The following is a 21560-nucleotide window of genomic DNA, read 5'->3' as shown; positions in this document are numbered from 1 at the left end:
TGAAACCGGCTTTGCGTGTGATGAATGCTTCGCAAAAGCTCCATATACGGACTCTTCTTTTACTTTTGCAATGCATATTGGCATGAACTTAGATCAAGATCTATCGGCAGATGTTGTTTTTTTGTTTTTGGAAGTTTATTTTCGTCTTCATGTCAACAATGCAAGATAAAATTGTTGGTAAGATCGATCGAGATTCAATTGTATTGAAATTACCGACCAATTATTCGCACACATACGGTATCCTCCATCGCTCAAACCATTTTTTAACATGTAAACCTATGGGGTAACCATGGAGACTGACCTATTTTTTTAATAACCATGGTTATTAAAAATATTAAATGTTTTAAGCATGGTTACCGGGAATTTTACAGGAACAGTTGAAGTTTATGAATGCAATTTCGACCAATCAGATGGCTGGATTACTTAAGTGAGGTATATAATCTGCCATAAAGACTGCTTATCAATCTGCTTCAAATACAAATGAAGATTAATTACTTGTCCTACAGAGTTCAAATTAAAGATGATGAATAGATGTAATATATGATTGATGAGGCAGGCAAAGATTAAATAATTTTTAGCTGAAATATGTTTCAATAGATGTCATATAATGGCAATAAATACAATCATCATCATCATAATCATTGATCATAGTAAATTAATCATTCATCATCACCATTCACTATTATCATCATCGACTCACCCATCATTTACCTTCAGTAAGATCTTCACCATGATGTCTCCATTATTCATCAATACCACCATCACTATTATCATAACATCATCCTCCTCCTTCCCATCATGATCTTCAACATCATCATTATCATCATTGTTACTATCATCATCATCATCATCTTCAACATCATCATCCTCCTCCTACTTCTCATCGGATCATCATCACCATCATCATCCTCCCCCTTCTCATCGTACCATCATCATCATCACCATCATCCTCCCCCTTCTCATCGTATCATCATCCTCATCCTTGTCCCCAGTCCCCCTTCTCATTGTATCATCATCATCATCATCATCATCATCCTCCTCCCCCTTCTCATCGTATCATCATCCTCATCATCGTCCCCAGTCCCCCTTAATCATCATCATCATCATCATCATCATCATCATCCTCCTCCCCCTTCTCATCGTATCATCATCCTCATCATAGTCCCCAGTCCCCCTTAATCATCATCATCATCATCCTCCATCTCCTCCTTTTCATTATCATACAAATATTATCATAGACCTAGCTCTTACCTGGCAATGGGCTGTAGTTAGGAGAGCTGTCATACATTTCCCGCTCCTTGGGCTTTGATGCAAGCATTCTAACCGGTGAGTTAGACTGACGGTTTAAATGGGAACCTGGTAAAGACATAACAATAAAGACAACATATGGCTTCAAACTGTTCAACAATGCAAACTTGCAAAGCTACATACAGTAGCTATAAAGGTTCTAAGACACATGCTCTGGCTATATTTGCTTCACAGCAAATATCCTAAACTTAAAAATATTTTAACATCAACACTGAAACAGACACTACATACATGTATGTAAATAACCCTTTTACTAAACTGTGCCAATCAAGGCCCACTGCACTACTGGTAGCTACTTGCGCCCTCTATATAACAAACAATGCCTAATCGGTGACCATTGGTCCCCCATGATCCTCTTTTTCTTATGTTAACTGAGAGCTGAGTTGATGAGATAACCACCTGTCCAGTGACCTTGCAGAGCGATCTAATCCCTCCTGTAAACTATGGCAGATAAGCTTTAACATATTTTTCTCTTGATGTAAGGGGTTCCATGTCGTTTCACTCTATTCAAAGTATGAGCTTCAAATATTACTACAAAGAGATATTACTGCTTAAATACACTCTCAGTAATGATTAAAAATGACTTGTGGAGTAGACTAGTCAACGCATAATTGGTGCATACCCTAAAGGGCCTAAATCTAATCTAACACCAACTTGCTACCTTAACACTAACCCTGTATCTTCAATGATTTGAAGCCGGGAGTAATTGTCACCGGATCACAATTGATACAGCATTGTCATCGATAGCACCTTTTTGCCTTTCCCTCTTTTAAAAAAAAAGTTCAACTTAGTCTTCAAGTTACATGTACATGAATAAGCACTTCTGCGATACTACAATTTGTTTTATTCACACAGATCTGGCTTATAGTGACTATTTGCACTACATGTGTCCTGAGTGTTGGCTTACTGATAACCAGTTTTACAATATTTGCGATAAGTACCGGTATCTCAAACAAATCTAAGATTGTGGGGAGGGGGTGGGGGGGGGGGGTGGTAAGGCTTCCGTTGAAGATAGACTGCACTTATACTAATTCAGGCTCTGTATTATTGACTCACGGTCTGTTCCATACATGCATGAAACAGTGATTTAGACAAACCATGTTTCAAAGAGCACCATTTTCCATATTTCATATCCCAGAGCTTAAACATTCAAATTTACATCCAGCAAAAATGCATGAACGCAACCATTTTTTAAACTTTGTGTTTCAAAATCATGATTCTAGGTTTTAAAAATTGGTTCAAGAATGTACCCAAAGTATTGCAGTCTCATTTTATTTTCATTAAAAGGGGGAGGGGGCACATTAAGAGGGGGAGGGGGACATTAAGAGGGGAAGGGGCACATTAAGAGGGGGAGGGGACACATTGAGAGGGGGAGGGGACACATTAAGAGGGGGAGGGGGACATTAAGAGGGGGAGGGGGACATTAAGAGGGGGAGGGGCACATTAAAAGGGGGAGGGGGGACATTAAAAGGGGGAGGGGGGACATTAAGAGGGGGAGGGGGGACATTAAGCTATGCAACTCTCAAGCCTGGATACATATCCAGGGCCCTGTTTAAAAGACAAACTTGCTATCAGAGACACGTCGCAAGCCCAGATATAAGCTACTATAAATTCTTGCATTTCATTGGCTGATAGCAAATATGTCATATAATTTTATCACTAGCACGTTTTAAGAAACAGGACCCAGATCTTAAGTCAATAACTGTACAAAATTTAATGAACAGTCTTAAATCAATATTTAAACATTCTAAAGGTACTTCTTTTTTATCACTTTTTCATTAAGGTATAAACACTTGTTGAAAATTGAACATTATTTATTAACCATTTGATAAGATGTATTGAAAAGCTCAGGCCAAAAGAACAGTAGCAAGTATGGTTACAAATAAATAGACAGGTGACTCAGTTATTTCTTTCTTTCTTTCTTTCCCTTTTCTTCTATCCTTCTTCTTCTTCTTCTTCTCCTGCTTCTTCTTCTTCTCCTCCTGCTTCTTCTTCTTCTTCTTCTCCTCCTGCTCCTCCTGCTCCTCCTCCTCATTCTTCTTTCTCTTCTCTTTCTTGTTCTTCTTCTTCTCCTCTTTCTTCTGTTCTTTTGTGCATTTATTAAACAAAGTTGAAATGAAAATGTGTATTAAAATCTCTTGAAACATCTTTCTATTTTAATATTTAATAAATAAAAATAAAGTCTTAATTTGTATTGGTCCTCGATATCCTAAATATAAATACTTTGGATGAATATGTTACTCTAAAAAAAAGGGGGTGCATCCGTAATAGCCAATGGGGCTTGATGATGAATGGGCGCACCCTGAGCGTGTCACAATATAATTAACAATAAAAAGGTACATCTGCTGGAAAAGAGTAAAGGAATAAACAATGCATACAATACAATACATCATTTAAGAAGAACTATACAATGACAAGAAGTGCTGCTTAAGTTTACATTTAAACGATTTGGTGAACTGAATTGATTGTAAAGAATGTGGTAATGTGTTCCAAAGTTTATGGCCAAAATGGCGAAGAGAAATTGCAACAGTGCTGGAAGATACTTTCTACTGGTGAAACTTAGAGGCATTCCTTGAATTGTAATTGTGTATTTTGTAACATTTCTTTCAAAGCATCAGATAATGTATTAGTAGTAAACCAGTGCATTACCAAAGAAGTTTGTAATTTGTGTATTTGTGATTCTCTGTAATAAAGTCTTTGCAATGTACTACATGTTAATGTGTAGAGTACATAAAGAAGAAAGTAGAAAATAAGTCATCTACTTTTAAGAATGTACTATATATAACATATATATATAGTATACAGTTAAACCTGCTTTAGTGACCACCTGTCTACAAAGACCACATTTTTTTTGTTTCCTTGAAAATGGTTTCTCATTGAAACATGTACTATAGGCACCTGTCCATAAAGACCACCTGTCTATAAAGACCACTTCTCTTGTCTCCCTTGGGTGGTCTTTATAGACAGGCTTCACTGTATTAAGAATTATATCCAGTATTATCAAGAAAATCAAGCAGATATACTATGAGTTATGATCAGAAGGGGGAAGGGTATTCCATTAGAGAGCAAATTACTTTTCATGCACACAGCATACAATAACCACATTGAAACTATTTTAGAGAATTATTATTATTAGAGAAGACATGCATGTATAGTACATTCAATACAACAACATGCAAATTAGCAACAATGAATCTGTGAAGAATACATAAAGAAGTTGATAAAGTTAGCAGGTACAGTAGTCAGTAAAAAATACTGCGCTAAAAAGAGAAACATTGTATAAACGTGTCATTGTCAATATTATGAACCAACAGATTTGTACATTCATTCATACCCAGATGATTTGTACATGAGTAAATACTGAAAGTATCATCTTGGAACTGAGCAAAAGAAGAGCTTCAATATTACTCTCATCTTTAAAAGATAAACAGTTACACGAGGGGATACATACAGAACAAGTAGAATGAATAATTATAAACTTATTTTGTTTTTCAACAATGCTCATACAGATTTTCAAAGACAGGTTTGCTCAACAGTGTTCTCAGGTTCTTTACACTATGAACATGACTGATAAAGCGGACACAATATACAGTGTAGAACGGATGAACGTGCATGTGACACCTGTTCTACACATTTGTACATACATGTAATAGCAGTGAAGGGATGTTCCTTTGTCTACCCGAGGAACTGTATATTATGTCCGCTTTCTTTGTCAGTTATGTTCATAGTGTTATGTGCCTTTGACACCATAATAATTAGAGTACCTTTATAGAAGCTAAGACCTACATGTACACTGTACAGTACGTACTGTATGTGTATCTCTGGGCACACCAAGATACATACACATGTGGGTTTAACATGGTTCCTAGAGACTCCCGATTCTCTGATATGACCTTTACGCTTACCGTCATCGTCCTCTTGGTAAGAGCGTTCCAATCGCTCTCTCCATTCTGCCAGGTGGTTCACTGGACTGAGCTCCCCACCGCTGCTCTCGCTTCCTGTACGAAGGCTCCTGTTCAGAGCTGACCGTAGCATTCCAGGCATAGCAACAGAAGGGACAAGGAGGAGTGGACAACGTTACAGAATAGCTTCAAAGTCCTTTCCCTCTACAAGCGAGGTTAGATCCCAAATTAGGCACGGCACACGGGCACAGCAAAGTTGGTTAGAGTATTTCAGAGCAACTCATTCTAGACCTTACAGCTAGACACCTCATGGTCCTATTAATGTGAAGAGTTATTGCAGAATGGGTTAAAAGATGTTAAGAGGATAGTCTTGAAGGCCGGTCCGACCTTGTGCAGCTTTACTTCCAAACTGGTTCAGACTACAACTCAGGACAGTTACGAAGACTTCATTCATCCAAGTACAAAGTTGATTACAGTTTGAGTGGAACAGCATTACAAGATGATGTTTCACAAATCGATTAATCCATGCGCAGAATTATCTCCAAACTGAACACAGCACAGCAACATTTGTTGATTAGTTTGAATATTAAAACCACATATGATCAATTCTAAAGCAGCCTTGAAGTTCATACATGGTACAAAGTCCTCTGGTCAAAACAATAGCTACAAAACGCATGGAAGAACTTCTGTACTGGGATTCCTGATAGGTATTTAGGTCAAACATAAAAACAAATTAGTCCACCATGAAAATCAAACTCTGGTGTATTAACACAGATTAATAGCTTGATAGAACCAAACCATTGCGTATGGTGGAAAAACTGCAAGAAACAATTTGTAGAAACGGGCCATAAGTAATATTCTCCAGAGCTGAGGACAGTACTTCAAACTATGTTCTTCATGGCAGGAATGATATGAAGGAATGATATTAGACAAACAAACATCAGATGATCAGACCACATCCAATCCAAATATCCGGTATTCAATATTGTAATTCATAACAAAACCCCGGTGTCGACATCACAATACTGATATAAAACACAGAACAGGAAGTCAGGTATGTCATGATCCTGATCAAGAACTTCCCCCCAAATAAAAAGGGTCAAGGTAAAAACAGGAAACTGTTCAACTAGCAAAACAAACAAAATTCTTGATTTTAATAAATAAAGGTGATTTAATCGTGCCAACCGTAACAAAATTTTACTATGAATTGGTCTATTGTCAGGAAAGCATCGATTTAGATGTAGAGGTCAATGATAGAAAGACAGAAATTATATTTTTAAAGAAAATAAGAGTCTCTAAAAGGAAATTACTGACCTTTACTAAATATTTTCTTCACTGGACTTGTTGATGTACATGTCTTTATTATAATACCCACCATCATATTCATCTATCTATTGCTGGTAGGTTGATAACTCATGCATAAAACTGCTTCCAGGGCCCCATTTCACAAAACTTGTCATCGGTGACAAATGACACTTTTCGTTATAAGCTACTGAAATCCTTGCTTCTAATTTGTTATCAGCAGATTTGTCACTGATTTTTGTCATTTGTCATTGAAAAAAGGCTTTGTGAAACGGGTCCCAGGTGTGACTACAGTGAATAAGCATTATTATCCAAGATTTTTAATTAATAAATTAATTTATGTATTATAATCATTTATTGATTTTGTTTCATTTTCATTTGTATGTATTTTATTTGTATTCTTCATATATAATTTGTTTTATTTGTTTTATTTTTTCAATAAATTTATTTACCAGGTATTTTTTTATTATCTTTTTATTTTTTATTTATTTATTTATTTATTTATTTTTAAATTTTTAGTTGGGGGGGGGGGGGGGAGGGGGACTCTTTGCCCAATCGTTACATCACGTGCTACAAGACGTTAGTTAGCAGGCCACTCATTTTGCCTCATTCCCCCCTGGTCATTAATTGTCTTGAAAGTGGGCAAGCGCATTTGAAATGGCCAAATGATAGCCCCCTCAAAGCCGGATGTGGAACATCGGTCAAGCATGTGGCATTCTAAAGCCCATTCTATCCCTGACCACTAATGGTATGCATGACAATACGTGGCACATGCTTTGGATGGTAAACAGGGGTTTTCGACAGCCAAATCGTTTTATCACAGAAATACAAGACAAGGCATGCATATCCTTCCATAACGATTGGTGTTCTAGTCATTTACCTACTAAATTTTTTCTCTTTACCTCCCTTACTATTTTACTGATGTATTACTTTGTTTCTAATCTCGTCTTTTATGATCACGTATCTTGTTATATTTTTACTGAATGCCTGAAGTAATACAATACAATACAATACCACATATGAAAGTTTAGCCAACCGAGTCAAGACTTTTGAAAACTGCTCACAACAGCTTTACCTGAATTACACAATAACCTCAAGTTCAACTTGAATATCAAAACTAAATTCATCCTGAACCACATTAGGCTCTAGAGGTAAATTGACTTCATCCCAAGTTTGTGAACTCACTGCACAAAATAATATGAATAGCCACGGCAATTGATCTGGTTGAAAGAGTCAAGCTAAAGATAATAAAGCACAAATGTCCTTTAGCAAGACATTAATCTACATTTGCCACACTCGACCCAGGTGTAGTAGGTGAGTACCAGGTAGGATACATTCCTTGAATACACTGCGCACTACGATTGCCAGAGCTAAAGCTAGGGTAATAATACTCAAAGTCCTTTGGAAGCGCATAGAGACATTACATGTACATGTATATCATATGCACTATACAGGAACGGTATTTACTATTATTAATATTCATAACCTAAATGCTCCAATGCACTTTACAATGTTTATTACACCTGGCCTCTGGACTCAAAGCCTATAGATGTAACACATATGTTCACCATCTCCACTCCTTGGGGAGTAATTCCTATAATTATGTAGTGTTGAACTGAACATTGGCTTTTGGCACTTCTCACAAGTACCCAAATTGTCCTGGGTGGAGAGTGGCAGTGTAGTAGATAGATGTCTTGCCAAAGGACACGAGAGCCACAACTGAACTGTGAACCATGTGATTCACTGTCGGTGACCTATCCACTAGACCATAGCACCTATGACCTTGATTCAACGTCAGCGAGAAAAGGTCTTTGAAACTTCCAGAAAGAACATGTATTCCGACACTATTCCACAAGAAAAGCAATATGCAGTAGAAAGCACATTATCGTCCAGTTACATGTAGTTTGCAAGCACATACTGCACTGGCTGATTAACACCATTTATCAAAAGCTCCACAGCAACAAAACAAAACTACAATCAAAACAGAAACAAATCTTGGAAGACAAAGCACATGAGATGTCCCGTAGCCATAATGAATCCATAATCCTATTTGTGTTGTTGAAATAATGAAAAAGGCAATCTGCAAGTTCCTTACACTCTATATGAAAGAATCCCAGCTGATGATTTCAAATTATTTCCAAATTCAAACAAGGATTATCACCTCATAAAACAATAGTAACGGTAGAATGATCTACAACACAACGCTACGATTTACTCTAGTGTTTGTGGTCTCTTTGGACTTTGACCAAAACTCATTACCAATTAACACAAGGTTAACAGAATAGGTCGTAAACTGAAGTTACTACACACATTACATGCTAAAAGGCATGGTACTACTTCACAACACTATATGAGTGGGTTGGGCCTTATCATATATTGACAATAGGGAGTTTGTTAATCACATACATGTAATTTCCAAAGTACAGACAGAAACCAGTACCAGTACATTTTTATTTTATTTATTATCTTAATCTTTTAACAAATACTGCATCAAAGGATATGACAAAAAGATTTCCCCTTGATTTATCTACCGGTATTCTGATTTGTCTCTTTCTCCTTTCTTTTTATCTTCTTCTTCTGTGCGTACATTATGCTTACATGGACATTTATCAATCTTCTCCTTCTTCTTCTTCTTCTTCTTCTTCTTCTTCTTCTTCTTCTTCTTCTTCTTCTTCTCCTCTTCCTCCCTAAGCCGGGGTAATAATCTCCAAGTTTGGAAGCGCTTAGTGATTCTAATAAGCGCTATATAAAAACTGAGTATTATCATTATTATTATTACTCCTCCTTTTCCTCCTTCATACCCTATTCCTTTTTTTTGGATTGATCTTCTTCTTCTTTCATCAGAATCTTCCTCCCTCTTCTTCTCTTTCTTCTTGCTCACTTTTCTTGATGTTTTTCTTTCTCCTCCTCCTCTACTACCTTCTCCTTCTCTTCTTCTTCTTCTTCCTCCTTCTTTTCTAGTATATCTGTAAAGCGCTTTGAGGCATTCGTATTAAACGCTATAAAAAAGCGGATTATTATTCCTCTAAAATACATGTATTAGTCATGTCAAAAGATAGCACACTTCAAAAATATTAATTATTAATAATAATAATAAAAATAATAATAATAGCCTAATAGTCCACTCCAAATTAATCAGTGCAGAAATTAAATTAGTGCCAATCAGCAAAGTGATAGTCTCCCACGCACTTACAGGATTCCTATTGTTTCATTCAAACAAAGTCCCAATACTTCCTAGCATTTCCCTGCCTCTCCCTGCCTCTCCCTGCCTCTCCCTGCCTCCCCCTGCCTCTCCCTGCCTCTCCCCCATTTTCACACATTTTCACAGATTTTTGCACTGATTAATACTATTTCAACACAGCAAACCCATTTTAACAATTTACAGCATACCATAGCCAATAACAGAATGGATGGTGTTTAGCAACAAGACAAACTATGATAATGACTACATTCTTTGGGGGGGGGGGGAAATTAATTGTTTTTTCCTGATTAAAGTGATTTTTCAAAAATCCCTTAATAGCCCGACTGGAAAAATAAAGCTAATTTTTCAGGTTTTCTCTGATTTATAGCATAGCCGGAACCCAGCTAATATTGTTTGCTAGGTGTATAAATAGCATAGCTACTGTAATGTTTAGCATACTACAATGAAATTGTACATGTGTATACAGGGTTTGTAGCATAATTAATCATGTAATTCAAACATTAAGCCTTACATGTATATCTGTCCTATAATATGACATTTTATAATTTATTTCTGTCACTTCTTTTTCTTTTTCTTTTTTACTTTGAAGTATTCACAGAGTCATCTTTTTATTATGGGCTACATGTATGAGAGGATAAATCATTACTACAAGGCCAGAAACAAACAACATCTTGAGTGCATTGTAAATGAGAGATATTTTCAGGGCACAACCTTTAATGAAACACAAAAATTAAGTTGTGGTTTTATTATATGTATAATGCCCCATGAACACTTTGTGAATCATATGATCATAAACATTTAATGCACACCAAATATTATGGTTTGACAGTATTATCAGCATTATAAAAGCATACATGTAATGAATGTAAAACTATCTCAAGAGAAAAACACTGTGGTGCTCATGTAATCAATTTTCTCCCAAGCTATGCACCCCCCCCCCCCCCCCACCCTCCCCACCACATAGCCCATTTATCATTTTCTTAATCAAGATACACAGTTATCAATTAACTACAAATTAACAATTTGTTTTAATCCTTTGCTAATTTTTCATAAAACTGTCACAAATAAAATGTTTCTCTCATCTCCCTGCCCTCATTAAAATACCAAATAATAATTTTCTTGTTGACTTTTGATATGGCTTCTTTTGGGGAGTGAATATGGGTTCATTTAGAACTCATTCTAACTGGTGCAACAGCTACTGGAGAACACTTTGTATTAATATGTTGTAGACTAAACAACAGAGGGCAGCATATCACTTTTGAAACAGATCATGATGTAGTCCCTCATAGCTAACCCCTTTGTGGACATGTACATGTGATCTTTTTTTGCTAAGGCACGAAATATTTCTTTCAAGGTTTCTGAAATGTTCTCCTCTTTATAAAATAATGATTAATCTGACTGTTCACCCATAGCAGTTTATTGTAACCTTTTAGTGACATTTTATTTGTTAATCTTTTGATCCAGAATGCGCTGAGAAAATGCAGAAATTGTTGGAAAAATTGACTCCATTTCTTTTTCAGCACATTGTACCGTAGGTGTGATTTAATATAAAACAATCATTAAAGTCTCTAAACTAGCAATTGTTGTTGTAATTTTCATTTATTATATTTTTCAAATTTCCAGTAGGATAGATGTGTGTCTTTGACCAGTTAATAATTGGGACATGAGAAGAAATATACAAGAGTACATTGGGACCAATGATTTCCCCAATTAGACATTTTAAAAAATGATTTAAAAAAACAAACAATGATCTATCTGATTTTTCATTGAAATCAAGCCCTATTTTAATAGTAGGGCTATCAGCTTGATAGTGCCATACTGAAATATATAAATAAATCTTAGATATGGGACAAAATTGCCTTCATCTGCCAATAGTTATGCAGACCACGCACAGTAAAGTGCCCCCCCCCTCAACAAAACGAGAAAAAAATAAAATAAAAATAATTAAAATGATAAATTGTAATAAATAATAAATAAATAAATATTAATACAATTTAAAAATAAATAAATTAATAATTTAATTAATGCACACAAAAAAAACAAATAAGATTTTTGTTGTTGTTTATAATGAGAATTGAATCATACCAGGGTAGTAAAAGTTGCCAATGTCGGGGCGGCTTCGTGACCTCAAGCGACACAGCCCATTCTAAATTCCAGAATTACGCATTGACAAATATATGAAGTATTAATGAGTATCCCCACAAGTCACAGCAAATAATGTTATTAAGAAATCACAAAGAGTCAATCGTTATCAAAGGTCCCAAGTATATTCCAAAATTATGACATCCACACAAATATTAATATCAAATCAAGACAATAAATCAACAAATCAAATATTATTATCAATTACAATATAAGTTTAAAGTTGTCATTAAGTAATAGAGAAGGGAAGTTCCATTTACACATTAAGAAATATCATACATGTATGTCATATGTCCATGAAGAAGATTTGTTAAGCAATCAATAACCAATAGTTCAGTTTATAGAAGAAATATAAAAAGTTGGGTGTGATTACAAATGATGGCAAAAGTTTTAGATAGCAATGTGTTTTGGAATTAAGTGAGTGTTTCACCATTTGAAATGGTTATTGAGAGTTGATCATGATGTATTAGAAAACAAGAAGAGAAGCAATAAATGTAAAGTTATTGGACATTTTTTTCATTGGACAGTTTAATAAAGAAGACATTGAAAGCAAGAAAAGAAAGGTGTCAAGGTGTTAGAAGTTGTAGCAATTGTTTTTGTGTTTGTTTGTTTTTAGTACGAAGTTGATGTTTAGAGATTGTTAGCAATTTGAAGTAATGATAGATAAAGCCACCACACGGTAAGCAAAGAATCGGAGCACAACACATCACAAATATTATCCATTTTACACAATGCAATTAGATAGCCAAGTTGGTTAGTTCATTGTTGTACAAGAGGCATAGAGAAGAATACCAGTGTTAAAATACCCAAACAGAATATAGACACACATCCAACGTACAGCAAGAATGTCAATTAAGAATAGCAGGAGAAAAGCATTAGTATTAAAGCATTTACAAATACCGTAAGACAAATCAAGCAAGAATATTACATCAAGGTTCAAAATGAGTTAGACGTTGTCATTAAGAAAAGTGAAAAAGATATTCCAATATACATCAAGAAATACATTGTACAATTGTATCATACATTAGTACATGTAGAATTTATATGAAGAAAATGTGTTCAATAAAAAATATGTAAAGTAAGTTACAGGTAATATCACAGCAATCACAGGTTACAATGAAAAGAGGGGTAGGAGTGTCAGAAAATTAATTCAGTCACACAAGATTATTTTGACAACCAACACAAATTGTTTTTCAAACATACGCACCAAAAATTGCGACCCAATTGGGTTCAATTTTGTCATGCAAATTTCAACAAGCGATGGGGCATTCCATATGAAGTGCAGTCAAGTACCGATGTCACAATTGGGGGAGATAAAATCAAGGTTGATGTTAAAATTAACATGGGAATGGACCATGGGGCATGCAAACAGGGAAACAAAAACTAAAGGTACTTTACATATATTATTTGCAGAGACTCTGTAAAAAATTATTTGAGTTAACACTCTCCTGGCTCTCAACAGTTATTCAAATACATTGCAGATAAAAAAATAAACTTGGGATACATACAATACATGTATACATGTACATGTATATCATGTTAATTGGGCTTCCTTCAAATTAGATTGGTAAATTACATTTGACTGAATATTTTTAGATAGCTACACCTGTACGTACATCATGTACATTCAAATCATATCTACAAGGAACAAAATGTTAATGACATTTTCAAACTAGATATATGTACAAAAAAATTACATACATTTCAGACATTTTTCACACTGCTTGGATAATAATGAACTAAAAACGTTGCATGCAACACATGTACATGTACAATGTGATTATAATATAATAATAATAATAATATAGAGTAGCTATTTTACCAACTCCACATGAATTAAGTGCTCAAGGCGCAAAAGTGTCTAAGCTACAAAATGTACAGTACGTAGTACATTTTCATCAATCAAATCACTGTGGTACAACATGATGACACTGTACACTGAGGGAACCATGTTCATAAAGAGTAAATGTACTACAATTTATATCTTTTTTTAATATGAACAAAACCAACACTTAATATTAGGGTGGACTTCCCCTTTAAAATGAACCTACATTTATAAAATAAACCATCTGGATATATTTGTCTGCAAAATAATCAATTACATGACTGAACGCTGTACTAATCAATAGTCTGATAGCCACTCTACATGTACCATACAGACGTGTACAGACAAACAGTATGTGCTATTATAATTCTAGGCATTACAACAGAGCACACTATTTACAGATATGATTTAGTATTATGTACAGGTACATGTACTGCAAACGCAAAATTCAATCTAATTATCATATGAAAAGGAATTCATACTGGCTAAAGTGTTGTGGACAATGGGGTTATAATTGGCTGTATGCTTTTATGGCAAGGTTGGCAAGGTTAGCCAGTAAATACCAAGACGAGATATAGTGGGTGGTAAAATACCGCCTTGCAAATTTTGAAGAAAACAGGGAAAACTGGGAAATACTTTAAAAAAAAAAAATTAAACACTATTTGTGGAATTGTTAGATTATTGTGCAAGAATCAATATGAAACACAAAAAGACAATAAAAAGATGACTTTAGTCATGGTAAGGAAGTCGTACAAATACTTAAAATGATAAATACATGTACATGTATGTAGGCACACTATGGCTTTCAAGAGCTCTGCATGTAAAACACATACCACTTTTGAAATCGGCAGGCCGCAGTGGGATTCTGTTAAAGGTCAATTCAATTATAATTCTAACACATCCCGTATGTATAAATGTACAGAGCATTTCAAGGATTTAAAATACACTCATGCCATGGGACATGGTGGTCCACTGTATGTTTGGGCACAAAATTAAAAATAAAAGAAAATAAGTGATAAATAGTAGGGGAGAGGTAGAAAAGAAAGATAGAAGGGGGTGGGGACTGAATAGCATCAATGCTACATGCACATGGGGATGGAGTAATCTATGTGCCATATTCGTCCCACATGCTAGCTAGGCTTCATGTACATGTACATCGAGTCATTGAGGACATTTTAGCAGTGCACGACACTAACAGGGTCTACATGTAGTATTAGCGAGTTTTCGCAACTGGCGACGTGGCCTTCTACAATGCTAATCTAGAATGTGTAGACTACAAAGTCATAGTGTGGGCCTAGAATGTGTAGACTACAGAAACATGTAACGGAGGGTGATGAGGGCTCACATTTAATACTGTCAATCAATTCAATCTATTCAATTTGCTATTTAAAGTGACTGCACAGAATTACACTGCCTGTACATACATTGTACAGGAATGCATGCAGCGGCCGCTCTCTATCTCTGCCATTCTCTGGGCTCATCCTTTGCATACATTAGACCCTCATACATTTAGGTGACTAGCTGAATAGCAAATACATTTGATGGTGACTAGCTGAATAGCAAATACGGGTACCATAGTAGCCTGCATGTACTGGTGGCAATATCTAATCTTAATTGCACAATTAAACAAAAAATCTCCCATTCATTTGTCCCCCATGCTTTTTGTAAACATCCCCCCCCCCCCCCCTCTCCCTCAGAAAAAAAACAAATTGTGATGACCTTTTTGAAATTGTTATAATTATATAATTGTTTATCATTTCATCTCAATAGGTATTTGATTGACATACATGTACATGTACAGTATCTTATTGCATGATAAAGGGGCAATAATTATCCATACATTAAATACTGGTGTGTTGGCTCAGTAAGTAGAGCATCCGCCTCACAACCGGGAGGTCGTGGGTTCGAACCCCGGCCGCGTCATACCAAAAGACGTTAAAAGACAGGAGTTGCTGCTACCTTATTTGGCGTTCAACAATAAGGGATAGAGCAACGTCGATCTGGCGCTGCTCAGTGGCTGCCGGGCTCACAATCACACAATCAATTGGGCAAAAAGAATTTCCATTTTCGGTATAACTTTAATAATAAAATTTGGAGTGGACTTTAAAAGATTATTATTATTCTTATTATTATACAGTACATGTCCATTGCTAACCTAAGACACAGCATGCATGCATAGTTGTGCAAATGATATTTATATTCATTTACATGTACATGTCTCTAATTAACATAATTACATTTAATGTACAATGTACATTTGTATGTATTTATTAAAAAATTTATAAGGAAAATCAATTTATATAAAGAGAATATAAAGTCTGTGTGTATATAAACTGTAATACTTGCCTATTTTACAACAGAAACTCAAACATTACATGAAGTTTTGGGTAAAGACATTTCCGATGATTTTACTTCATCATGATTCAATATATACAGACACCTCAAACAAACATCATATTTGATGATTATTTCATACAATCATTTGAAACTAGTAACTACTACTGCAGTTGTATACTTATGTGGAAAGTTTGAGCTCACAAATCCCCCCACCCCCCCAAAAAAAAAACAGTGACCCAATTTAGATGCATTACCGTATTCTGCAATTTCAACACTTGCGAGCACTCACGCTGAAAGAAGTCCATTGGTTTTTGTAATAATAAAAGTGCAGTTAATAAGATGCAAATTAGTGGGGTGCACCATGCCTGTTATAGAGCAATTTGGAAAACAAAATCTAAAAATTAAAATTAAAAACTCTGAAAATGTACAGCCTGAAAAAAAGTATATCAACAAACATAACAAGAAAATTCTTATACTAGTGGTGTATCAGATTGTTCCCACATATTTTAATAAACAATGCATAAACATATTCCAGATACATGTTCATGTATCAACTCTTCTTTCATCTGTAAATTTTGTTTTTTCTTTATTTTTTAAAATTCTTGATCTTTTTTTCTTTCCTTCTTTATTTATCCCTCGGTCCCTCCCTCCCTCCCTCTCTCTTTCCTTCTTTCCTTTTGTTTTGTTTTGTTTTGGGAGGTGGTGGAGAGGAGACAAAAGTATAATTTGGATGCAGTGCCATGCCATTCATGTACATTGTAAATACATACAGGTACATGTATGTACAGTTGTACACTGATAAGACTTTTTTTGAGTGTTCACACATTACTATCTTTACACTGGGCACTTGCAGCAACATGTTTAATAGGCATTTGCTGGCAGATCTATACATGTACATAAGGCTAGAACATTCTTATTAATGCTGATTGATTAGTCCCAACTATTACATTCTAGAAACCAAATATATCAGAGGAATAACGGCCTAAATCCACTACAATTTTTAGCATTTTTCTTTTCTCTTTTCTTACAGGTATATACTTTGTTCTTTTAAATAATTAAGAAATTTTAAAGATTTTATAAGATTGAAAGAGAGAATTGAAAAAAATATTGAAGTTTCGATGATTTTGTAAGGAAGACAGCATTCTCTCTTTCTAACTTGTCTCAAAATATGAGGTTTTCTCTTAATTTAAAAGCTGGCATTTGTATTGTTAAAAAAAGTAAACTTTTACATACCTGTACATGAATGTTAGTAAAACAACATAAAAACAAATCAATATTAGAGCAAGTCATTGGTTAATGGTTGTGCAAAGCTGGCTGCCATTTACATAAAGTTAAAAGAGAAATCTGCGCAGGCACCAATGACAATTGTGTACTGATTTCCTGCAAATTCAGTTTGTTATGACAGTTAACATTGTTTCGCTAACATAAAATATAAGATACGCTTCATGTAGATTTCAAAATATGACCCGTTTTAACAGCCTTCAGCTGATCGTCATACACAGTAGGTTTGTCGTACTGTAAGAATTGATGATTAGTGAGGTATATATACTGACCACGATAGCTGCCACTTCTTGGTCTGTTGCATCCATCGGTTCATTCATCATCAACAAACGAGTCCAAGTAATGTCGCTTTAGTGAAGAGTTCCAACAACAGAAACAGATGATACTGGTGACCCTGACAAGAAAACAAAATAAAACATTTATTAATGATCCTTGCTTGATCTATATCAACATGAGCTGCATTCACACTCGGGGAAAAAATACATAGGGGCTCGGGGGCGAATTAGCCCCCGAAATGCCCAAAAGAGCCCCCAAAAGTCTTGAAAGAGAACCCAAATTTTGCATAGAGTTCAATGCAAAACAAATTAAAGAGTGTTATTTTCATGCAAGCAAGCTTGAAAAATAGCCCCCAAATATTTTAGGGCAATTTTTTCCCTAATCACACTGCAAGCAAAAATCTTTAATTGTTCTCACATTCCAGGGGGGTGTTTCACAAAGATCCTAAGTTGAACTTATCTCTATTAAGTTGGACTTAACAACTATGGAAAGCCGTTAGCATCTATGAAATTATTTGTAAAAGTTATTTTAAAAGGCATGAAATGTTGATTCAAATCGTTCATATTTTTTTTATTATCAAGGAGATTTCATGTTCTTGATGTGGAATTTATAAAAAGTCTAAAATATTTGGGATCTTTGTGAAACCCCCCCCCCCCCCCCCCCCCCCGGTCTTGATTCACTGATTTTTGCAGTGCAATCACATGCAGAGAAGTGACAAGTCACTAATATTGTACTAACATTGTATGTACCAACAAATCAGTATGATTGTTGTTGTTGTTGAGATTAGTGGCGTTTCCATCGTCATTAAGCAATCATCAATGGTTCTTCTGAGTTTTTTCCAGTCAGGGCTTAAATTAATCCAAGGCCACCAAGGCCATGGCCTTGGATGCCCTTTGATGGGCCTCAATGCCCCTTTCATTGGCCTTGGGGATTTTTTGTGCCCTTTCCAATTCTTCCTATTTGTGCTGTATTATAGAAATGTGCCCTTCAGAAAAGTGGCCTTGCCCTAAAATGGCAGTCCCAAGAAATCAATGAATTTGAAAGAAATGATCGTCATTTGGATGACAACATCTTGTGTTGGGCCCCAGACGTAAATACAAAATGTACACATTACACATATTCAAAAGAGAAACATTAATGGATTTATTGATGTAACTTTAGTTCTTCTATCAAAGTTAGAAATTTCACTTAAAAAGGAAGATCACCCTTAAAGGTAAAGACCAGTATTGGAAATGCCCAAATCTCAAAAAATGAAATGGAAGCTCTTATTACCAATCATGTGTTTTGACTAATACATGATGATAACAATTTTGCCAGGAAACCGCCTACTAATTGATATATTTGGTAAATTAGTTTATCTACATGGTCTGTGAGAGATAAACGCACTTGTCGCGCACGTGTGCGTATAGTCCCATATACATTTTTCTGTGTACAGTGCTTGTAACTTTACGAAGACTGGGCTAAATTTCTTATCATTTTGATGATTCCAGAACCTTGCAATACACACCAATACCTATAAGCTAGATGATCAACCTTTTCTGATCGATTCCACAACGTTTCCTGCACAATGCAATCGCATGGATACAATACAATACAATAAAGTCATTTCTATAGCACTCTTACAAACTAACTGTTGTTTCACCTTTAAATAATTGTAAGGTTAATTTCAATAGATGCAGAAACATCAGAGGAACAAGTCAGTAAAAGTCTGAGCATGTGAAAGAAAGAAAAAAAAATTAAAGTTGGGATCAATAAAAAGCAAAGTTGCAGCAAAAATAATTTTCAAAGTTTGGATCAATAAAATGCAAATTGCAACCCAAATAACGTTTAATTTGAGAAAAACTTGTTGTAGGCAGGATTCGAGTATAATATATGCATTAAAACGTTTTAAGAGTCCGTAGCCTACATGTACATGTACATGTACATGTAGGTATGGCATCTATGCAAGGGTCCAGCCGATCTGACCCAATGATATTTTAGTATTAATTCATGAACCCAATATCAAAGGAATGATCCAATTGGCATTGACTGTTGGTATGTTGTCCAGGTAATATATCAGCCAGGTCAAAGATCACAATTTGAACATGGAACACTTCAGCTTGCAGGTTCCAAGAAAGCATTGGACAGATATGTGTAAAGTAAGAATGTCAACTGATTAAGGGTATACTTTACTTGAGCGTGCGGCATTTGACAACGTATAGACATGTATCAATTAGATATGATCATTTACATCCGACTCTGACGACCAACTTTTACTTTTAGTTTTAACGTCGCCATCCAAAAATATGTGACTCAGCCTTTGAACCAAGACATGGCCCGCCAAGGCCGAGTCAGTTTGTAGACAGAGACAGATATTGCTGCTAAAACCACTCCAGCAAGGCATAGAGTCAATGCTAATGCGTATTGACCTCTAGCGCTGTACTACGTGCTGAGACTGAGAGGCAGCAATTACACAATTGCAGACAATCATGACAATACGATGTGACTGATTGGCTAGTTTGACAGTAGACTCATGATTTGAATTGTCAAAATATTCTAACATCAGTTAAAGTTGAAAAGATTGTATATTACTGTGAGGTGTCATCAATTGTCACTAAAGACGAGTACCGATTTTGAGTGCATGAACTCAGTTGAGTTACTATAGATCTAGATCTAGACCTCTAGATCTAGAGATCTAATTCAACAGTAGGGGCGCTAGTCCGAGAATAAGGATTGTCTGCATAAACGAGGATCGTCTTCGTAAAAGCGGACCGATACTTCCTCCAAAAAAAAAGGATCGTCTGCATTTTCGCAGACATTTCATATTTTTGATTGGCGCATTGGGGATGCGAAAAACAGATTATGCAATGATTTTTTTTCATGCATTTTACGTTGAATTTGTACAGAGACTTTCACATTATGAGCAATAGATCCTTGGGAAGACGGATAACCCATAAAAGTAGACGAGGGTTATTCTCTAAGGCGGAATCCATTTTTCACATCGCCAGCAGGCGGTTCAGTAACCCGAAACCCACAATGAAAAGAAACGTCCACGAAAATGCAGACGATCCTTAGTTTTGAGGATGCATTTTGTCCACGTTTATGAGGACAATCCTTATTCTTGTTTCAGCGCCCATAGATCTAGATCCTACTGTTCAATCTTACAGTGTTTGAAATTTTGAGAATCAATAGTCTATCTAGATCTAGACTAGGCTACTAGGCCTAGATCTAGATCTAAATCTAGATCTAGAACAGTTTTTAATACATACACAGCCAGGGATGATTATGGGATAGTAGGCCTATGTGTGTGCTAAACCACCTCACATCTGGGGAAGGTTGACAAATGTCACTTTAATAAAAGAATTCCCGATACCAGCCGGTTATTTCTGTCCAGTACGGTACACGGTACACCCCACATAATTAATACTCCACACAGTACTACTGCAGCCCGGTATCACCGACAACTTCATCGGCCGCGGCCTATCGGCAGCAGACTCGCCGGCTTCAAGAGCGATTGTATAAATTATCACCGGCCATGACACTTCAGTCAATCAGCTCAGTTTCCTACAATCACAGACTACAAACACAGCAACACCATACTCTTCACATTCTATGCTCATACCACAATACGAAAATGTATTCGAAATATCAAAATTCGAGGCTAAAAGGAAGTGTTTACCTGGTTACACGACACAAAAATTTCCGGAAATTACGGAAACACAATTTTCCAAATCTATTTTTGAATGCTGCCACTTACGTTGGCGTAACGAACGTATTATAATACATGCAATCATACAATACACATTAGTAATAATAAAGCTCGTTGATAGGGGCCCCTTTTTACCTCCGATAATGACCCGTTTTCCTTTTGATAAGGGTCCACAGCTTTTCCTTTTTTTTTATAAGAGCCCCTTCCTTTTTCAGTTCAATGCCATCTGATACTGATAGATGCCCCTTGTTCTTCGACATTATGCCCCTTTTCTATTACCATACGTGCTTTTTTTTT

The 21560-nt window shown here is 35.7% G+C and overlaps 1 protein-coding gene across 4 annotated transcripts; it reads right to left on the bottom strand.

Moving 5' to 3' along the window:
* Positions 1 to 1160: 1160 nt before the first annotated feature.
* On the bottom strand, positions 1161 to 21318 carry LOC115925397. Of its 4 annotated transcripts, none has more exons than XM_030989125.1 (5): positions 21234 to 21318; positions 17572 to 17693; positions 11800 to 11860; positions 5214 to 5330; positions 1161 to 1356 (listed from the first exon to the last, which is right to left on the bottom strand). In XM_030989125.1, exons 2-5 carry the CDS (start codon positions 17620 to 17622, stop codon positions 1241 to 1243), a joined length of 345 nt encoding a protein of 114 aa, XP_030844985.1. In that variant the 5' UTR covers positions 17623 to 17693; positions 21234 to 21318; the 3' UTR covers positions 1161 to 1240. The 4 variants fall into 4 exon arrangements, 1 of the variants encoding a protein (XP_030844985.1); XR_004064685.1 differs by having other exon boundaries at positions 1162 to 1356; positions 5214 to 5525; XR_004064687.1 differs by lacking the exons at positions 11800 to 11860; positions 17572 to 17693; positions 21234 to 21318 and adding an exon at positions 8674 to 9180 and having other exon boundaries at positions 1163 to 1356; positions 5214 to 5525.
* Between the last annotated feature and the right edge of the window lie 242 nt (positions 21319 to 21560).

The sequence above is a fragment of the Strongylocentrotus purpuratus genome, unplaced genomic scaffold, assembly GCF_000002235.5.
Source record: "Strongylocentrotus purpuratus isolate Spur 01 unplaced genomic scaffold, Spur_5.0 spur5_scaffold_18, whole genome shotgun sequence".
Taxonomy (NCBI): domain Eukaryota; kingdom Metazoa; phylum Echinodermata; class Echinoidea; order Camarodonta; family Strongylocentrotidae; genus Strongylocentrotus; species Strongylocentrotus purpuratus.
Note: the sequence above shows the minus strand (reverse complement) of the source record. Positions and strands in the feature narration are given on the sequence as shown.